The following is a 19077-nucleotide window of genomic DNA, read 5'->3' as shown; positions in this document are numbered from 1 at the left end:
TGGAGGAGGGGGGAATGTAGATTCACCGATGAGCCAATGAGAAACAGGCTCGCGGGACACGGATGTGGTATAAAATACATCCGGGGGACATATTCTGCTCGTGTCCACCCTGTGAGAGCATGCTGTCTGCGGTTGGGCTGGTCAGATTCGAAATAGTTTCGTTTAATATGTGTAAGGATGTCTTATTAGCGTGTGCATTTGCAAGTCACTCGTGTGATACGTGATTTAATTTTGCACGGGAAAAAAAAAGCTCCCGTTTATGTTAAAGCATGGTCCGAATGGAGACTAGGCCGCAGACGCATGGAAACATCGAGGTAAGTTCTCTCTCTTTTTCCCCTCATCTAAAGGCATATGCAAAATATAATGTATGTATTTCTAATCTACTTTGTTTGTACCGTGCGCAGGGTTAGCGATGATCCCGGATCGATGCAGTCTTTGTGGATTGCACATACACACGTGGTCAGGAGGCTGGTGTGCTTCCAGATGAAGGCCTCCACTACTTTATGAAGGTGAATTTTCCTTAGCAAAAGATGAAACGATCTCTTTGGTTCATGAATGATGATCTTTGTGCGTTAGACTTCTGATTTGAAAATGAAGACAACTATACACCCTGACTTGAGCCATAATAATACTCTGTCTCTCCCGTTTTGTTTTTCAATAAGTAAATTCATTCAAACTCTTTTTTTTAATTTGCAGTTAAGCAGGACATGGCTTGTGGATGGATCCTTGGAAAAGCAACCTGGTAAGTATCTAGACTGAGCCGAAAGATGATTTTCTCGCTTGTTATGAGTGATGATCATGATGCGTTAGACTTCTGATTTCTATTGAAGACACCATCCATCTGACGTAACCCACACATACCGTCTCTTAATGGATGTGGTTTCGATAGTTGAGCTAACTCAAACTTGTTTTTCTCCTGCAGCTGTCGGTCCATAACACAAAAGAAATGGGACGCGTGACTGGAACTGAAGGGGTACAAATACAAGGGCTTTGGCTCACTATGTATTTTTACAGGAAGAAATTTAAAATCTATTTCTGAACTGTAGGATGTTACAAATGTATTTTGTGAATAAAAATAAATCGACACACTGTCATTGTTCTCTTGACTCCACTTTGTCAAACGTTATTTTAATGCACCATACTCTGTCCCTGAACGGTGTTTTGCTTGGCCGTTCACAAAGGGTACAGAGCAGTGCAAGATCAAATGTCTTGTCATAACTGGGGTTTCTTGGCAATTCTCCCAAGTCTCTCTTTTAAAGCAAGATGACAATTTCAAATGGGGTTCAGAGATGACTCACCGTTTAGTATAAGGTGCTGCTGAAGAGTGTAGGGCCCCCATAACTTGCTATGTATTACAATGGCTAAACAAATCATTGGAATTGAACTTAAAGCTTTTTAACTACATGTAACAATATTTTAGGGGAGCAAAAAATGTACTTATTTCACACACCATAACTTAGTCTATTATATAGGATTTGTTTCCTAGAAAAAAATATCAATGGTTCAAATGTGGAAATTTGAAGTTTTTCTTTACTTTGAAATTTAAAGTGGGGATTTTACTGGGTTATATGTAGTCAAGCAACTAGTTAGCCGATGAACATCATTGCAGCCTTTTAAATAAACGCAATTTAAAATAAATAAAAAATCTGATATACACACCACAGGGATATTTTTCTAATGGGGGTGTGAGGTAGACCAACATGAATTTGTCGTATACAGCAGAACACACATATCCAAGCAAAAGTGTTTTTTTATTGATCCACAACGATCATAACCATTAACATTCAGAGACATCACTGAACACAACAGCAACGTTTCGTATTTGTCATCACTGTGCAAATGAACAACACCGAAAACCCGTCTAAAACAAAACGTAAATGGCACTAAGACATTTTGCTCTCTTGGCCTCAACTGATGTACAAGAAGTGGTGGCTCAATACGGAGGAATGTTTTATTTCAATTTTCAAAGGCACTTTCTGCCTCATACACATTTTTTGCCAACACACATTTGAGCCTAAATCGTAAAGAAAATAGTTGCCTATAATGTAAGGGTTTCTTGGCAGATTGAAGTTGCTGTCCTAGTTAGTTATGCCTCTTCAACGTGTACAGTACAGTAACAACAGCAAATCAAAATAGAATTCGACATAAAAAGCATTCATTTGCTGGATGTGTGCTGACAACATTAAACAATATGGTTAATATCCAGGATGATTATTCAAATAAACCATTAGGAGCACTCCTTTTTTTCCCACCTAAAGAAACACAGTTACTGTGTCCACAAAATGGTCTAACTGCATTTTCTATCTGTCTTATGAATTTCCAGCTACAATAATCCAAACTTTTGGCTGCACAACATTGGAGTGGCCTCAACGGGAACACACGATAATTAACCAATTGCTTTTTACCTCATATAGGCCTACAGTATAGCCTTCAGAACAGGACGGAAAAGATTGCTTTGGTAGTAAAAAAAAAAAACCATTCCTTTTACTCAAGGTAACATGAAAAGCATGTTGCGTAGAAGCACGTTGTAAGTGAATGAGCTGTAACTTGCGCACAGCTAGGGAGCTGCATTCCTATTTTTATACATTCATCAGACCTATAGGCAATGTTCAGCTGCTGGGTTTGCAGATATGTTTTGTAATTCTCTCTTTAAAGCTGGGGTATATGATTTCTGATTGGTCAAAGTTAACATGAGCTGTACACTTTGACCAATCAGAGCGAGTCTCCGATTCTCTGTTTTTATTGGCTGTTGGGACTGTCCATTCACTTTGGCACGACTTTGTTGGTGTAGAGCAGGGGTCACCAACCTTTTTGAACCTGAGGGCTACTTCATGGGTACTGAGTCATACGAAGGGCACCCAGTTTGATACACTCTTCTGAAAAAACAAATTTGCTCAGTTTGCCTTTAGTTATATATTATTATTAATGATATTCATCTATGTGAAGACACTGATCATGTTAATGATTTCTCACAATAATGATCAACAATGACTTAAAAAAGGTGGGAAACAGATTATTATGCTATTTTTAGAACAGGCCTGAGGGCGCCTCATATGGTCTTTGCGGGCTACCTGGTGCCCGCGGGCACTGTGTTGGTGACCCCTGGTGTAGAGCGTGTCAGGGAGGGACCAAAGAGAACAAGTGGAGCGGTTGAGGTATTTGAATTCAAATCTCTATCCCAACTGCCATTTTCTCCCCAAATCCTCCACCCCAGCTTTAAGGTAATTTTTTTTTTTAGCTATAACCCCCTTACCACATGGTTAAAAGCACACTCACATGACCACAGTGTCCACAGAGGGTTTCAACTGGGCCCTGTGTCTTCCATGGACACAGTGGCATTGCTCTGTTTGCATATAGGTACCAGGCGACTGGCACAGGCAGCAGTGTGTATGGGTGGTAAGTGAGTCCTGATACCCTGGTGAAATATGTATTAATGGAGGCAGGGGAAGTTGGGGGGGGGACTCTTAGCAAAATCATCTCCAAAAGTTAAGGATTGTTCCCTCAAATGTTTGTCTCCGTTCAGAGACATACACACTCTTCACAAGGGGCCTCAAAAGGTTTTTCGTTTAGCGTCACAGCAACAATGAACCGCTCGGTTAGAAAGGCCGACGACTACGGTGTTTGGTGCAGCTTTACTTCACAGGTTGAATGGTTCTTCTGGCCCGAATGCGATTGCTTGTTGTCCAACACTCACATCTTGACACACTTTTCATTAGAGAATGACTCATAAATGTCTGATGTCATATTGCCATGGTGATACAACGTCCCTGTGTCGTTATAAACTCGGAGCAGCAGTCTTCTCTTCACATGTCCGAGACCTCAGAAATCTCCTCGGCTTCCGGGTCCTTCAAGGCATCGTTTGTCACAGTAGTAACCAGGTTGGCGTTTGATCGTGTGTCCACGGCAGAGTGCATTATGGGTAGCCATATGTCATCCATGTTTGGCATCACGAATATTTTCTGTGGGTGGACAAGCAAAGTCATCCTAAATTCAACAATGTAACTGCATAACACCTGTTCAAAGACATTGTGTCTAGTGAAAGGGAAATAAACTGAAACTATTGATAAATATGCATTGGCATTAGAGTATGTGTGTCAACAAGATTTGTAGGGAAAAGAAAAAGAAATCAAACCCTGCTTTCACTGTTATGTTTGGAAACCAATGAGGCCTAATCTGGGATTTGTTGAAAGCCAGATGTACACACTCACTCATGAATGACAACAGCACACACTGTGTTTTACTGGAGGCCTGTGTGAGGGGGCTAGTACATAATAATAACCCACTCGGGGGAGTCAGACAGGGGTAAATGTAGATGTGTGGTTGACCTGACAGGGACACAGTGGTTTGCAGATGGGCTCCAGGGCGGTTCTCTAGCAGCAGGCGTATCATTACTCTAGATGTATATATGACAGGAGGGATAGCCACAGGCACACTGCTTTGAAGCGCTTGTCATTGGGCAGCGATAAAATGAATCCTCTTTTATGACCTGGATTTTCACCCTAAACCACTTGGGGGGGGGGGGGGGGGGGCTACACTTCTCTTTGTCCTTTAGTCAAGCCATCAGCCTCTCAAACGGGCCAGAAGTTTGATTGGAAATTACTCAAAAACTATTTTGACATTTCAAGATTTGTGTTTTCCGACCGATTTTTCTCAGTGTATAATACCTGGAACTCCTGGTCCAGTTTCTTCTCGATCCACTCGGTCACATGACCCAGAGTGACCTCCCTCTCACCCAGCTTAGGCCGCGCCTTCAGCTCCAGGTGTGGCGGACTGCGGAAACCGTACCTGAGAGCCAAGAGGAAAACACCTATTATTAAGGCGATACCGTCTCATTGTGGTCTGCAGGATCGCTTTCTCAGAGAGGCTCAATGGACACAGGCAAACTGTCAACAGAAATATTTTATTGGTAACGCTTCAGGGGCCGAAACTCACAAGTTGGGGAAACCTCCTGTATACGCTCAAGAAAATGATCATTATTATAAAACATTTAATATAATTAGGCTTATACTATATATAACACTTGTTAAGTAGTTGAGATTTGATATTATAAATTTTTTGGGAAAATGCCTACCTTTGTGCCCAAATGTTCTTAAATGGTGAGTACAGTATATTTAGTAAACTTTTGATTGAACTATTATATTATTTCCTTGTGTGCATGTCTGTGTTTGCCCAGCAGAGGGTGCTGTGTTATAATCTCAAACCAGGCTTCCCAAAAAAACATTCAGTGACTACATCCTACAGTCTTCAAAGCCCTCCTGCCTGGAAGTCAACTCACCATATCCTGTCGGTGGGCGGAGGTGGGATGTTGACAGCCAGCGTCCCGCGGCACTCCTGCACCTCCACGGTGAGCAGCAGAGGCGTGTTGGACACCTCCTCCATCTTCTTCTTGATGAACTCCGTCTCTGTGGCCTTCTGGAAGTACTTGGACTTGGCTATCTTGTCCACAAAGCGCATGATCTTGCTGGGCCTGTAGCCTCCCACGTAGCTACGGGGGAAAACGGTGGATGGCAACGGGAAGATGAGGAGAGGCAAGGAGTGAGTCAGGTTCATCATTTATTCATAGCAGCATCTCTCTCCGCTACTCAGCACCCACGATTGGGAGGGAGTGACCGGGTTGCAACATTAAATCAGCAGCAGTGAGCTTTCAAACCTGTAGAACTGAGTGAGTGGGTGGGCGGTACATGCCTGAACTGAATGGGACAGAACATTCAGTGCAAATCTGTTTTTCGCCCCATTTCAGAGCCAGAAACTTGACCATGTTGTTTGTAAAGAGACATTTGCTCACCTCTCTCCTCCGGGGAGAATGGCTTTGTCACTCAGGAGTTCTGAGGGATCCTCCTCATCCGATGAGCCAGCACTGGACGACTCCTCATCGCTGTCTGCCAGACAGTATGCCCGAGGCCTGGCCCTGTGGCACACACACACACACACACACACACACACACACACACACACACACACACACACACACACACACACACACACACACACACACACAAAGACATGTTCATTAAGTAAGACTCTGCTGGCTTTACAAAGAACAGTTAAAAACGTATTCACATAAAATGCACCTCTGCTCAGATATAACACTGCCTCTGCTTGATCCCACAGGAGAAAAAAAAAACTATTATCCAGAAGAAGATGTATTGTCTTCCCTAGAACTCACCAGCCATTGGATAAATCCACAGTGGTAAGCGTCCAGAGAGTAGATCCGTTCATATAAGAGAAGGGAGGAAGAGCCAGCGGAAAAAGGATAGGAATTGTGAAAAAGCAGATCTCATTATAATATGTTTCTAAAAATAAAACATCTATCCAAATGACATCTAGGTCAGATTTGTTCATTTAGCAAACAAAAGGCTAATCCTTCATACATCAAACTCAGTCTTATAAGTGAAAACATATTATAAGACAAACACAGCGGAGTGAGGAAATAGAACTGTGAAGAATCCCCAAAATCACTCTGTAGGACATTACTGAATGTATTTGAACGCCTCACCACTCTTTCCCATGCTCCCCGAGGCCCTCTCCCTCCTTTCCCAGACGGGCTAGGTTCATCTTGGTCTCCAGTGTCATGAGAAAGGAGCCCGTGTAGGAGAGCTCCAGATCAAACCACAGACCTGCACAGGGAGACAGACATGCTATATGCTTCAACATGGAAATGGATGGTGCTCATTTACACAACGAAGAAACCGGGGCTCTGAATGCTAATTCTGTAAATAAACAAGGAACCAGGCTGTCTTAATTGCTGTGAGGTCATCCCCTGCAGAGCTGCCAGGAAGAAGCCCCGTTGCATCTAGCACACAGTAAAAAGGTCAGGTCTAGGCTCAGTGATTGCCTCCTAACAGGCAGACTTCATCCAGTTTCCTGTTTACACATGGCACTACTCAGGAGGAGACGGGGGGCCCCTGCTGTCTGCTTAATGAACCCCAACTACCTCGGGCACTGATTACGTCTGGTTTATTAATTCGTCTTCCCATCCTCTCTTCCCTTTTTCCTATATCTTCAAAAATGTACATTGATTTTACATGTGTGTGGCTGGCAGCAGCTAAATGACACCGTGTCGTTACCTCCCGCCCTGGAACAAAACGCACGGGAAAGGGGAGACAGTTCCGGAATGTCTGATTCATTTTCGGAAAGGTGTCAACATATCTGCACCACCGACATGAGCAGGATAGTGATTAAACATACAACCGGTAAATATTTCACTATAACAGCAATAGGCTATTACAGATCACGAGACATTGCCTTGAATCCCGATATGTTATATAGACTACTGTAGCTCAAAATGTTGTTTTTTCTTGAAATAGTTTTATGGAACTGATGTTTGCTCATCATATCGACATGCTTAGCGATCTTAAAGCCAGTGCCAACAGGTAGTGCCAATTGTGGTTCAAATTGCAATGTGTTTTGTTTCTTCATCTAGCACCATTATCAAGTCAGTTTTTACAACAAAAAAAACTCTTACTCTTGAGAAGCTTGTGTGCATTTAGTAGTTCTCTGAAGATAGTAGACACATTTATAAATCAAATCATGTCTTCCCAACATCAGGGAGTCAGGGAGCACTCTCATTCCCTTTTCTTATCATAATCATTATCACAAAAGCAAACAAATGTCTAGAAAATATGAAATTAGTTTTGTTGCCAATGGAAGCAGATGCATTCTCTTTTAACGTTTCATTCAGATTCACAGCGGAGCATTCTTACGAGATGCCATTCATTCCCCCCGGGACCAATTATGTGCTTGGATCCTCTGATTATGCTTTGTGAGTGTATTGTTGTGGGGTGTGTATAGGTTTATATACAGAACACATAAATGAGCATCTCAGACTCAGCCGTGTAAAATGAATCACGACTCACTCGGCTCCTTTAAATGAATAGCAAATTAACTCGTGGATGTTCTCATGATTTGAGACGCCCAATTAAGTTAGATACAAAAAGATAAACTGCATAAAAGAATTGAGGAAAGAAACTACCCATCCCTTGCTACTATCTGCAAGAAGGGAAAAAAAAGCACCACGGACGATTGAAACACACCTCCTGCAACCTGTTCCTTTTCTTTTCCCCTTGGAAGAAATGAATATATGCCGCACATCTCTGAGTGTCCCAGTCCCTTTGCTTCGGCACAACACAGATGGCCAGGCAGGGTGAGTCAGTGTAAAGCTAATGGATGAGGGGGACCCAAGACGTGAGGTTTAATTACTCCGGCTTAACAGAGCATGACACGTAAAGGGGCAAGACTCTAGAGGCAAAGATGGAGGATTGGTTGGAGGGGAATGTCTTAAATCTATATTGCGTAACTTCTGTTGCCCCCATGAGGAATTATGAGGAATTATAACAACGCTGTCCGCGCCTCTACATGAGGTAAAGCCTTCGGTGTTTGTGCTTGGATTTTATGCCTTCAGCTGTATGTCCAGGTTTTTTTTCTTAGCAGGCTTAGGCAGGATAGGCTAAATCAGCTTTGTGTCAACTTGTTTGGCGATGGCTCGAATGTATAGCCTGGCATCGTCCGCCTACATACTACCGCTCAATTTTCATTTCCCTTCAGTAGTCAGTCTGGGTGTGTGGTATATTAGTGGCTTTTCTCTGGCAGATTTCTGCCGGCCCAATCAGCGAACAGAGGGAGTGGCTGAGAATAATGACGTTGAGGTCGTGCGCCAATTTCATTTGTAGTCAGAAGCCGGCGCATGACATACGTCACGACCAAACGTTATGCGATTGGTTGGCAGATTCAGAGTGGCAATGGGCAGATCCAATAGTTTTAAACTTCAACAGACACCCGCCTTCAAGTGAGGTAACGTTTGTCAATTGAACGATTCCAGACCTTCTGTACAAATGAAATGAAGTACGATGGTCTGGTAGGACCAGGCTATTGAATGTAACCGACATTCATTTAAATATAAAAGTTACGCACTATAGCTTTAATGTTGCGAGTAGAAGAGAAAAGTTCTGGGAAGATGGAGGAATTTTAGGAGAGGGGGGGATGAAGGAGGTGGGTAGCTCGAGGGGACAAGAAAAGCGAGATAGCACATCTCACTTCTCTGTCAGAGAGGCAAGAGGGAGAAGGGATTTTTAAAACTACGCCAGGGTTATTATAATGACAGATGGAGAATAAAATATGAGAAATAAGACATCTCGATTGTAGCAAAGCATCCTTAAAACACTGTGTGAAAAACTTGACACACCTACTAGTGTGGCTTCTCTTCCTACCTTGGTGGTCCACAGAGGGTTTCGAGGCATGGTGGATCTTAGGAATGGAAAAGCCCATGTCTAGCTCTGTCAAAGTCAGCTCATTCATCACATATGGCAGCTGAGACGGTTTGAAAAAAGAAAAATATATATACAGTATAAACGTTGAGAGACACAAAATTGACCTGATCACATTCAAACATTGAGAAACAAATTATCTGGATTGTAAGCTATACTATAGATGTATAAAGTACTTATACAAGCCGGTACCAGTACCCACCCTGATCTTACTCAGCTTCATCTGAATCTTTTTGGAGACTACATCGGCCCAGTACTTCTCTCCCAGAAAGTCCCAGAATATCCTTCCCAGAAAAGCATTGACCCAGGCCTCAGGCTTCACAGTCCCCTCTGAACTCCTGCGTCTCTGAAGGGCACACAGGAAAGTATTGCAGCTTTAATCTTCTTGACATAAAAATAAAACTTGTAGGTTCTGGTCATGGATACAAAATGTAAGTCACGCTCTGTTTACTGCCATGGCCGCAGTCACCTGATAGGGGGCCACAGGGCACGAGCTTGCTGTTGAGCCCCCTTTGACCTCCCTTGTAAAATAATTCCCTATATAAACTCAAACACTTTACAAGAAATGCTTATCAATACAATATTTAAATGGATCGGATGTTGTTATCCAGAAGCAGAACGCATGTTATGTTTAAAGATATAGTGCGTACCTTCTGTTGCCCCATGAGGATTTCATACCTTCTGCTGTACGTCCAGGTTTTTTCTCTGCATTCAAATCAACAACTGAAACATTTATTGGACTCTTCTTGGGATTTTTTTGAGCTCCTGGGCCAGTGTTAAGGGAGGGGGGGGGAGGGGCACTAGTTTGTAAACGCTACCATACTGAGAAATACAGAGAAGGTTTTGCGTAGCTGATAGGCTTTATCAACTTTGTGCCAACTCGTTTGCCGATGGCTTGAATGTAACCTACATTCATTGATATGAAAAGGTTACGCACTAATAGCTTTAAAGCAGGCGTACACTTCTTTTTCTCCTTCCTTGCCTTTGTTGACGTCTAGCCAAGTTTCTTTTACGTGCTCCCAACAGCAGCTGTCAAAATCAGTGGAATAGCAATACAAACAAAACATACAGAAAATATTGCACTACCAGTGGTCATGAAAAAAATAAAAATAAAAATCTATGACATTAGCACAGGTCCCAAGACACTTTAGGGCAGATGCCATCTTTGCCTGGTTACTTTTTCAATGGAGCATGTGTCTCCTACTATACCTTTTTGGTAGCTTTTGGGCTGCTTTCGGGGCTGGGTCCAGGGCTGTCTGAGGCAGTGGGGCTTCTCTCTGGACCTTCGAGGTTGACATATTTGGCCATGTAGACGTTATAGTCCAACAGCACCTTCTGCTTGGAGCCTCCAGCAGCAGCAGAGCCCCAGGTCAGAGCAGTGGAGGAGGAGGAGGAGGAGGCCTCTCTGTGGCGGGCCTGACACAGATCCTCCAGGCTTTCCCGGCTGCTTCTCCTGCTGTCATCCTCCAGGCCTCCACCAGGCTGGGTGCTGCCACTGCCGCTGTGGCAGGGCAAGAAGGCTTCATGTGGGGCAGTGGGGGAAAAGCAAAAATGTGAAGAGTAAGTGCAGTGTGAGTGTGATTACAATTATGCATCAATGGCATTTTTTTTAAGTTATTCCAATCAATGCATCATGTTTAGCATACATAATACATGCACAAGACTTAGTGTAGCCTTGGATAGTTGGCATCTATTTCTGTAATGCACTGCTGCTCACAACATACTGCAACACTATGAATCAGCACACTTTGCACAGGATGAAACACTGCGTCCTCTCTCTGACTCACATTAGCACTGAATTAGTCATTTTTCAATACAATTGCTACATGTACATCTACAATACAGCTTGATATCTTAAATAACCTTTCCAGTAATCCCATTCACACTGTACTGCCTGGACTCACACAGTGCTAGTGTTTTTTTTTCTTTTTGAATTGGGCCTTATCTTCGCAGGCTTATATCCCACGGTGGAGCCCCGACGCTATAATATGTTGCTACTCTGGTGCGTGTAATCCTGCTGACCCATTCACACTCATCTGTTTTCGCTCAGTTGAGGGGATTGACCGCCCCTAAGCTGGGGCTTATGCACAGATCTGATGGCTGTGCAGTAACGTGCTCAAGAGAATGGATTTTCAGACTCTGGGAGGTTTTGTGTTTCATGTGCAAGTTTAATACTGTAAGTTTGTGGAAAGAGTAAGAGAGAGAGAGAGAGAGAGAGAGAGAGAGAGAGAGAGAGAGAGAGAGAGAGAGGGAGAGAGAGAGAGAGACAGAGAGAGACAGAGAGAGACAGAGAGAGAGAGACAGAGAGAGACAGACAGACAGACAGACAGACAGACAGACAGACAGACAGACAGACAGACAGACAGACAGACAGACAGACAGACAGACAGATAAAGCCATCAACTAACATTGCATCTTGGTGTGGGATATTGTAGTACATGGTTCAGTCTCATATATACTCACCACTCTTGCAGAGGCCAGGCAGACTGCCACCTCTCCCCTCTGACTTTGTTTGGGACGCTAGGAGAAACCTCCGGTACCACTCTTCCTTCTCCCGCCCCGTCCTCCCAAACAGGTAGATGACCAGATCGGCCCCTCCAGAGGTTGGCCTCTTGGGTTCCTCTGATGGTCCAGGTACTTCAGCTTTCTCACATTTGTCCGTTCGTTCCAGCTTCTCCCCCGGCCCCGTTAACTTCTCCTCCCCGGCTTCGGCCTTCTCTCCTTGGATCTTGGACATGAAGTCCTCCTGCTTGGCCAGCTCGATGCAGATGGGGTACTTCTTGTTCCAAACTCTCTTCCTAGCCAAGCTTTGGGGCACCAACTGGATCTATTGGGGGCAAATAGACCTTGTTTTAATCATTTGTTTTGGATTTTTTTTGTTTTTTTGGGGGCAGTAGAATGCCCACTTTGAAATTAGGCCAAACAAACAAACAACATGTTGCGAGACTAACTGTAGAGCCCACTGAAGACGCAGCTTGTATGTGTCAGACTATAGCCACAGGGTGGGAGTGGCAGCAACTAGGTGTGAGGGAGGGTATCGGATCTCAGAATTATTACTAATACTCACTATTATGTGTAATCCAGCTTCTATAAATGCAGGTAACATTAGAAGGCAGACTAAACACCACAATAGTGATGATGAAATGAACCAGAGAAAGGAGAGTAGGGCAGTTGCATGATAAGCACAGCCACAAGTACCCTCTTTGCTCTATGAAATACTAACAGGACAAATGATCTCTTACTGCGATGGCCTTCAGATGTGCAAAAGCATCGAGTCAGCACACTAAGACACAAGACACAAAGTAGCGTGCACAGGGTCGGCGACCTGAGATATTAACTCCATGTTTACACCCAGAATGTGACTCTGAGCAGCTCTGTCACAGAACATGACCTATAAGCAAAGCGTGCACTCAGGCAAAGGCAAACATGAGGGGACGTGTGCTTTATGTCACTCTTTGTTAAGATTATCATCAAACACACTAGGGGGGGGGGCAGCAGAGACACACACACACTTAACACATTTGTAACCCTCATTTTTTTTCCATCTCTCAGAAACCAGTTATTTCAACATGTGGTTCCCTTTTCACGGTTAGCCTTTCACCCACCACACCTTGCTGTCGGTGAGGTCGTAGATCTTCTGGCTGATGTAGGTGACGTCAGCTTTAGGCTCGTTGTGTGTGGCGCGGCGGGAGATGTTGCGGTTGGGCTTGGAGAGGCGCAGGACGGAGCCCTCCAGGCGCACGTAAACAGAGTGGGTCAGGGTGGCGTGGTACATCTCCGGGTCGTAGCAGTGGATCTCATTCATCCAGCCCTGAGAGAATAAAGGGAGGGGGAGAGTTTTGATTGACAGTTTTCGCTCAGCACGTACACAGTACACATATGTTAGACTCCCCTACCAAACACCAAGGATTCTGACATACATGTTAACACACTAGTTGTGGTCCCATGTGGTTGTACCATAGCATTGTTTCTTTTTTGTTTTTTTTGTTTTTTTTCACAGCTAGCATGTTAATCCAGTAGGCCTACTATTTTATTTTATTTTTTAACATACACACATTCTAATAACATCTATAAGGAATCCCTTGAGGAAAATTAACTATGTATCTATTTACTTTCATATAAACGATGTAAAGATGACCACACACATATCTTTCACACCCTCTGGACTGCAATTCTTTGTTACTTATCGGCCCAAAACCAATATATCCGTGATCACCTAATCACTATCAGTCCACTTGTCTTTTGCCTACTACTGATTAAACATGAAGAAAAGTGTAGGGTGAATAATTGGTCTGCCAACTATTGTCATTAATAAACATACTTCTTTGAAGAATCATAATCAAATCACACAGCAGTATATTTAAAAAACTTAATTCTCACAGTGCAGGGCCGAAAAGCTCATAGAGTGGCAGTGACCCATTTTCTGGGTATCGTCTTATCTTGAGTGTTGTGTTTTTGTGTTCAATATGGCATACAACTATACCCAACACAAGATTAAGTGGGGTATCTGAAACATTGACTCTTGGTTGATCCTTAAAGGAAGAGAAAGATGAAGGAGAAGGAGGGGAGTTTGTCCCCACTGCTGTCACCCTGGTGCTCTAGGGTCTATGGTTCATACTGTATGTACCAGGCTCTGCAGCTACATCTCTGCTTTTGGTACAGCTGTGCCCTCTAGCCATAAGGCTCTCCTGTGCAACAGCTTGGTACCCACAAAGGTACACACATACACACATACAAGTAGGCTACACAGGCTTACGTCACTCCCTCAACTTCTAAACCTCTAAAAGTTGACAAAACATTAATGAGGTTAAATAAGAACAGAGAAAAATGTATAATTGTATAATACAGATACATTGTAATATGCCCCTGTATATACAGTATGTTCTCATTCAAAGTTAAATCAGTCCCAAAGGATAGAACAGCAAAACAACCCAAATCGGCAGAAACAGCACGGGGTATATTTCAGTGCTTTGAAGCACTGATTGTTAAATAGAAGAACAAATAGTTTAAAGGTTCTGTGTATTTTCTTACATGCTCACCTGGGACTATTAGGCACAGACAGTAAGATAAAGACAATATCCATTTATTAAAATGTGGCTTTCAAAAACTAAACGTTTTTTTATGACACTACACCATGTAAACTGTTTCTAGTCGAAACCCAAATTACCATTTTGAACCTGAAAATGAGCATAATATGTGACCTTAATGGCATTCCAGCAGACAATGAGGCGAAACACCTGCTAAAAGATCTAAGGTGTTTGAGAACCCGAGCCCAAAGGGTGCCAGGCCTGAACTTGAACTATACCCATGCCGGTGCAGTGTCTCACCTTGAAGATCCCTGGTTCTTTGATATCCAGCTGGGCCACATTCCAGTGCTCTCCCCTTCTCCTCCCTCTTGTTGTCCCTCGAGGAGAGGATAGCCAAAGGACCAGCAGGGCCAACATGAACCCAGCTACCATCCCATGCACCACCGCACATACAGAGGGAGGCAGTGGAAGGACTAAATACCAGTACACCAACTGTGTCAGAAAGATGAGGCCAGTCACAGGCACGGTCTCCAACACCTCCTCCACCTTCTCCTCCTCTGTGTCAGGTTCACTACACAGCCCTGTGCTTCCAGTGTGGGGCGGCCTGGACCCTGGATGATCCCCATCTGGTGTCTCTGTATCGGTACATAACTCAAAGTCCTCACTGTACAGTTCACAGAAGTCCTCGTCCTCCTGTCGCGCCACCAGGGCTGACATAGAGCAGCGGCCCAGAGTGAGAGAAGGCGACTTGGGTAGAGTGGATGAGGAAGCCTGGGTTGGTGCCAGGGATGGGAAGGAGAAAAAAACTGAGTCCGGGCCCTTGCCTCCCGTGGGGGTGTCCTCCTCTTCTTCCCCCTCTGCCCCCTCCTCCTCCTTGATGCTGTAGTTGCTGTTGGCTTCTGCGTGTCCGTTGACGGCCGCCACCGCGCTGAGCTCTGACGCACTGGACGACAGCGATTTGACGCGATGGGTTGCGCTTCCGCCAGCTCCGGCTCCAGACTCATCCCCCATGATCTTGCTGAAAAGCAGCAGGGGGTCTGACATCACCTCCGACAGCCGGCGTTTGGTGTCCTCGATCCTGGCCTCCACCTCCTGGACCTTAAAGAAAGAAGACCTGCCGTCTGGGGACATGATGGGCGAAGAGGGGGCCGTTTTGGAGTCTCCGCCTGCCCGGACAATGACGGGGCAGGAGGATAGGCGAGGCTGGGAGAACTGTTTGAAGAGCTGCATGTTGCGGGGCGGAGGCCGCTGGGGTGGCTGTACCTGTTGATGGTGATGGGGAGAACCTTCCTGATGTTCGGCCTTCGAAGTGTCCGTGGAGAGAGACTTGACGAAGGATTTCATTAAGTGGCGGTGGCGCGTGTGCGACGGCGCACTGGCGGCAAGCGCAGGGGTTGTTTCCCGAGACTCGATGTCGTTGGACAAGGATCGGACCAGGTTGAGGAAAGGTTTGGATGAGGACATTGTTGCGGGTTTGCATGGTGACGAAGCGCCGGAGCTGGTGGATGGGGTATTGGCTAAGGGTCTGTCAGAGGGCCAGGAGGAGCTCGCTGGAGGGTTGGAGCTCAGGTGAGAGTGGGTGGAGGGGTTGATAGTCATGGCTGGAGAGGGTGTGAGTGGTTGAGGGTCGGAGGGCTGCGGAGACAGGGTGGTGGGTGAAACGGGGAGCACAGCAGCTCCCGAGGAGGCCTCTGCACAACCAGTTTCAAACAGCAGCTCCTCTTTTGCCTCCCAGAAACACTGCTCATCCAAAACCTCTGAACTTTGAAGTCCCCCCGCACCATCAAGCCCAGGTGCAGCCACAGCAGATTCTACAGCCACCCCGTATAACTCCTCTTCCTCGTCGTCTTCCTCCTTCCCCAGAGCAGAGAAGTGGATGGTGATGGTGTCACGAGAGAGGGAGCGCTGCACCTGAAGCTTGGGCCCTGGAGCATGGCGAGGGGGAGGAGTGTGGCCAGCATGCTGCCCACTTCCCCTGCTGCTGCTGCTGCCGCCCTGACTGCTCATCTCCAGCCTGCACAGGGCTCACAGCCTGGAGACAGAGAGAGAGAGACACAAGCAGAACACTGTTAACATCCAGACAACCACTCAGTCACTCAAACATTGGTACGAAACGTCAGTGCCAGGAAGGAGGTTTAGAAATGTGCTGCAAACTTCAGAGATTGCGCCATGCCACAGACATATGCATGCGCGCAGGCGCACACACACACACACACACACACACACACACACACACACACACACACACACACACACACACACACACACACACACACACACACACACACACACACACACACACACACACACACACACACACACACACACACACACACACACACACACACACACACACAGTACATGGGACAGGACAGAAGAAAACAGCCTGGCAGCTCTTTATTCATCCTAATGTGAGTGGACTGGACAGGTATGTCCATGCTCCAAGATCCATTAGCCCTCATTATGCAAGGCTGCAGCCGGCAGACTGAGTTGCTCTCGGGGCCGGCCTCTCTTTGTCTTACCAGCATAGTGCTCACTCACTCAGCCCCACAACGGCAACATGATTAATAGGTTACTCCAGAACACATGAGCCTTGAGAAAGAGGGGCTATCAAGACTGCAGCTGTATTTAACTACACCTTCCACATGGGGAGAAGACTGAGATGACTATGCTTTGAGGTGATGAAGACAAGAAAGGAACTGCATTAACCGATTATTCATATCACCGTATAGAGTTGATATGGCATAAGATGTTAGAAGACTTTTGTTTAGTTATGCATCGAGATGATACAGAGCATCATTAAAATGTATGTCATGTTTCTGGCTATACTGGCGAACCTTCTATTCACTATTATTTCACCTGTGATTTGGTCTCCACTGGCCTCTGAGGAAGATATCTAAATTGTCCGTCAGTTGATCCGCCATTTGGTGCTGAGAATGCAGCTCTTAGCTATTAGCAGAACTTTTTCAACGAGTGCTGCTGCTGGAAATGCTAAAATGCATTGCAGAGTTTGGCGATAATTTGCCGTGGGTTCGTCACTACAAGTAACATCCTTACGCAGTTATTTAACACATTGTTTATATGTTCTAAACAAAAAGATGCTGAGACTTTCTGGGTAGCAAGTTAAAAGTAAACACCTTAAAATGCACAGACCTTCAAATCAACAGAAAAGCCAGACAGGCAAGTACTTGTGTCAACCTTTTAAATTTGATTATATCCTTGATCATTTAGGACATGCTTTATCCAAAGCCACTTACAACTGGAGCACACATTCATACACCGATAGCAGCAGCTCCACGCAGGGTGCACGCTAACCATCGGGAGCAATTTATAGGGTTCAGTGTCTTGCCCAGGGACACTTGGACATGTGGCGGGGAGACGGGGGATCTAACCACCGACCCTGCAGTTGAGGGTCGACCACCCTACCCACTGAGCTACAGTCCCCTCCTAACTTAATGTATTGCTTAATTTCTGTGTTTTCTCGGCTCCTAACAAAAAAAACAACAACAATACTAGCATCCCCCTCCTTCCCCTATACCCAAGCATCAACAACAACACACACAGGGACATAATCACACGACAAAGAAGCTGTGAGCCTCCACTGATCACAGGAACAAGGCGTCCATTGTGTGGTCTCAACACAGCGTGACTGACCACAGTCATTCATCATGCTGTGACTTCACAGAATGAGCCTCAAGTTGTTACTGAGTTATCACGCCTGTTTATTCTTCCACTCCGTGTAAAGTCCATCACCCCCTAGTTAGCACTGTCAAATAGGCAGAGCAAAACAAGCACACACACACATGCGCACACACACACACACGCACGCGCACACACATGCGCACACACACACACGCACACACACACACACACACACACACACACACACACAAATAGGCTATTTACAGACACAAACAGTCAATCTGGCTTTGGGCTGGTTGATAAAAATGGCCTGTATGGGAGAATGGAGGGACGGAGGGGGAACAACAGAGCAGTTAGCTTGCGTCATTGTCGGCATTTCTGAGAAACTCTGGGCGGCCCTCGGGGCACTCTGGTTGGCACTGCGTCTCCAGAGACTGTATTTGCCGGAATGGAACAACAGAGCATTTGACTGTCCCAGCCATCCATTTACTTGGCTGTGCTACAATGGCTTTGTGTGTGTGTGTGTGTGTGTGTGTGTGTGTGTGTGTGTGTGTGTGTGTGTGTGTGTGCGTGTGTGTCTATATACGCTAGGGGCACAGCAGATTGGATAAAAACAAGGAAAGAGAGAGACAGAAATAAAGGGCAACAAAAATAATAAAGATAAAAGGGGGAGGGGAGGGGGTGTTAAAACTGCAAACAACCTTTCGGAGACAATCTTTTGAAGGGGAATTGACTTTAAGAAGAAGTGTAGAGACAGAGAGACAGATAATGGGGAGGAGGACAGAGGCGAGGGAGAGGAAGGAGGAGAGGAAGGAGGACACATGAGCAGGGACAGAGTGCCATGGAGGCGGACGTGCTTCTTGTTGTCATCCAAGCTTGAAGGACAAATGGTGGAGGGCGACAGGGTGGGCAGAGAAGGACGGTTTTAAGTTTTCTTGGACTCAGGTTTTACGAGGGTGGATCCAGAAGAGACACAGCGTCAGTCATCGAATCGTGCAAAACCACTCTACTGTTAATTGTGGTGGTTTGTACTGTTTGTATACTTTTGCCCATATGAATGTATACGACCAAAAAGGATAATGAGAGAAATTCTTTAAATAATACCTCTCCTTTTTGAGAAGAACTGCCAAACATGTCTTGGTGTT

At 45.2% G+C, this 19077-nt stretch overlaps 1 protein-coding gene and 1 long non-coding RNA gene across 2 annotated transcripts in view; one reads left to right on the top strand and one right to left on the bottom strand.

The window, feature by feature from the left end:
* Positions 1-113: 113 nt before the first annotated feature.
* On the top strand, positions 114-1070 carry LOC307262761. The gene is made up of 4 exons (XR_013845262.1): positions 114-314; positions 405-509; positions 697-742; positions 923-1070. It is a non-coding gene; the product is annotated as an uncharacterized lncRNA (long non-coding RNA).
* A 2714-nt stretch (positions 1071-3784) lies between these two features.
* tex2 (testis expressed 2) overlaps positions 3785-19077 on the bottom strand; it is a 26037-nt gene continuing 10744 nt past the window's right edge. Inside the window, exons 3-13 of the mRNA XM_080043512.1 lie at positions 14591-16322; positions 12874-13074; positions 11727-12090; positions 10473-10783; positions 9466-9609; positions 9207-9306; positions 6497-6617; positions 5786-5902; positions 5276-5485; positions 4665-4785; positions 3785-3959 (exon numbers count right to left, since the gene is read on the bottom strand). Of these exons, the coding sequence (XP_079899638.1) occupies positions 3804-3959; positions 4665-4785; positions 5276-5485; positions 5786-5902; positions 6497-6617; positions 9207-9306; positions 9466-9609; positions 10473-10783; positions 11727-12090; positions 12874-13074; positions 14591-16297 (3552 nt within the window). The 5' untranslated portion in view covers positions 16298-16322 and the 3' untranslated portion in view covers positions 3785-3803. The remainder of the gene's footprint in view (positions 3960-4664; positions 4786-5275; positions 5486-5785; positions 5903-6496; positions 6618-9206; positions 9307-9465; positions 9610-10472; positions 10784-11726; positions 12091-12873; positions 13075-14590; positions 16323-19077) is intronic.

Source organism: Ammodytes marinus (genome assembly GCF_949987685.1).
Source record: "Ammodytes marinus genome assembly, chromosome: 16".
Lineage (NCBI taxonomy): Eukaryota > Metazoa > Chordata > Actinopteri > Uranoscopiformes > Ammodytidae > Ammodytes > Ammodytes marinus.
Note: the sequence above shows the minus strand (reverse complement) of the source record. Positions and strands in the feature narration are given on the sequence as shown.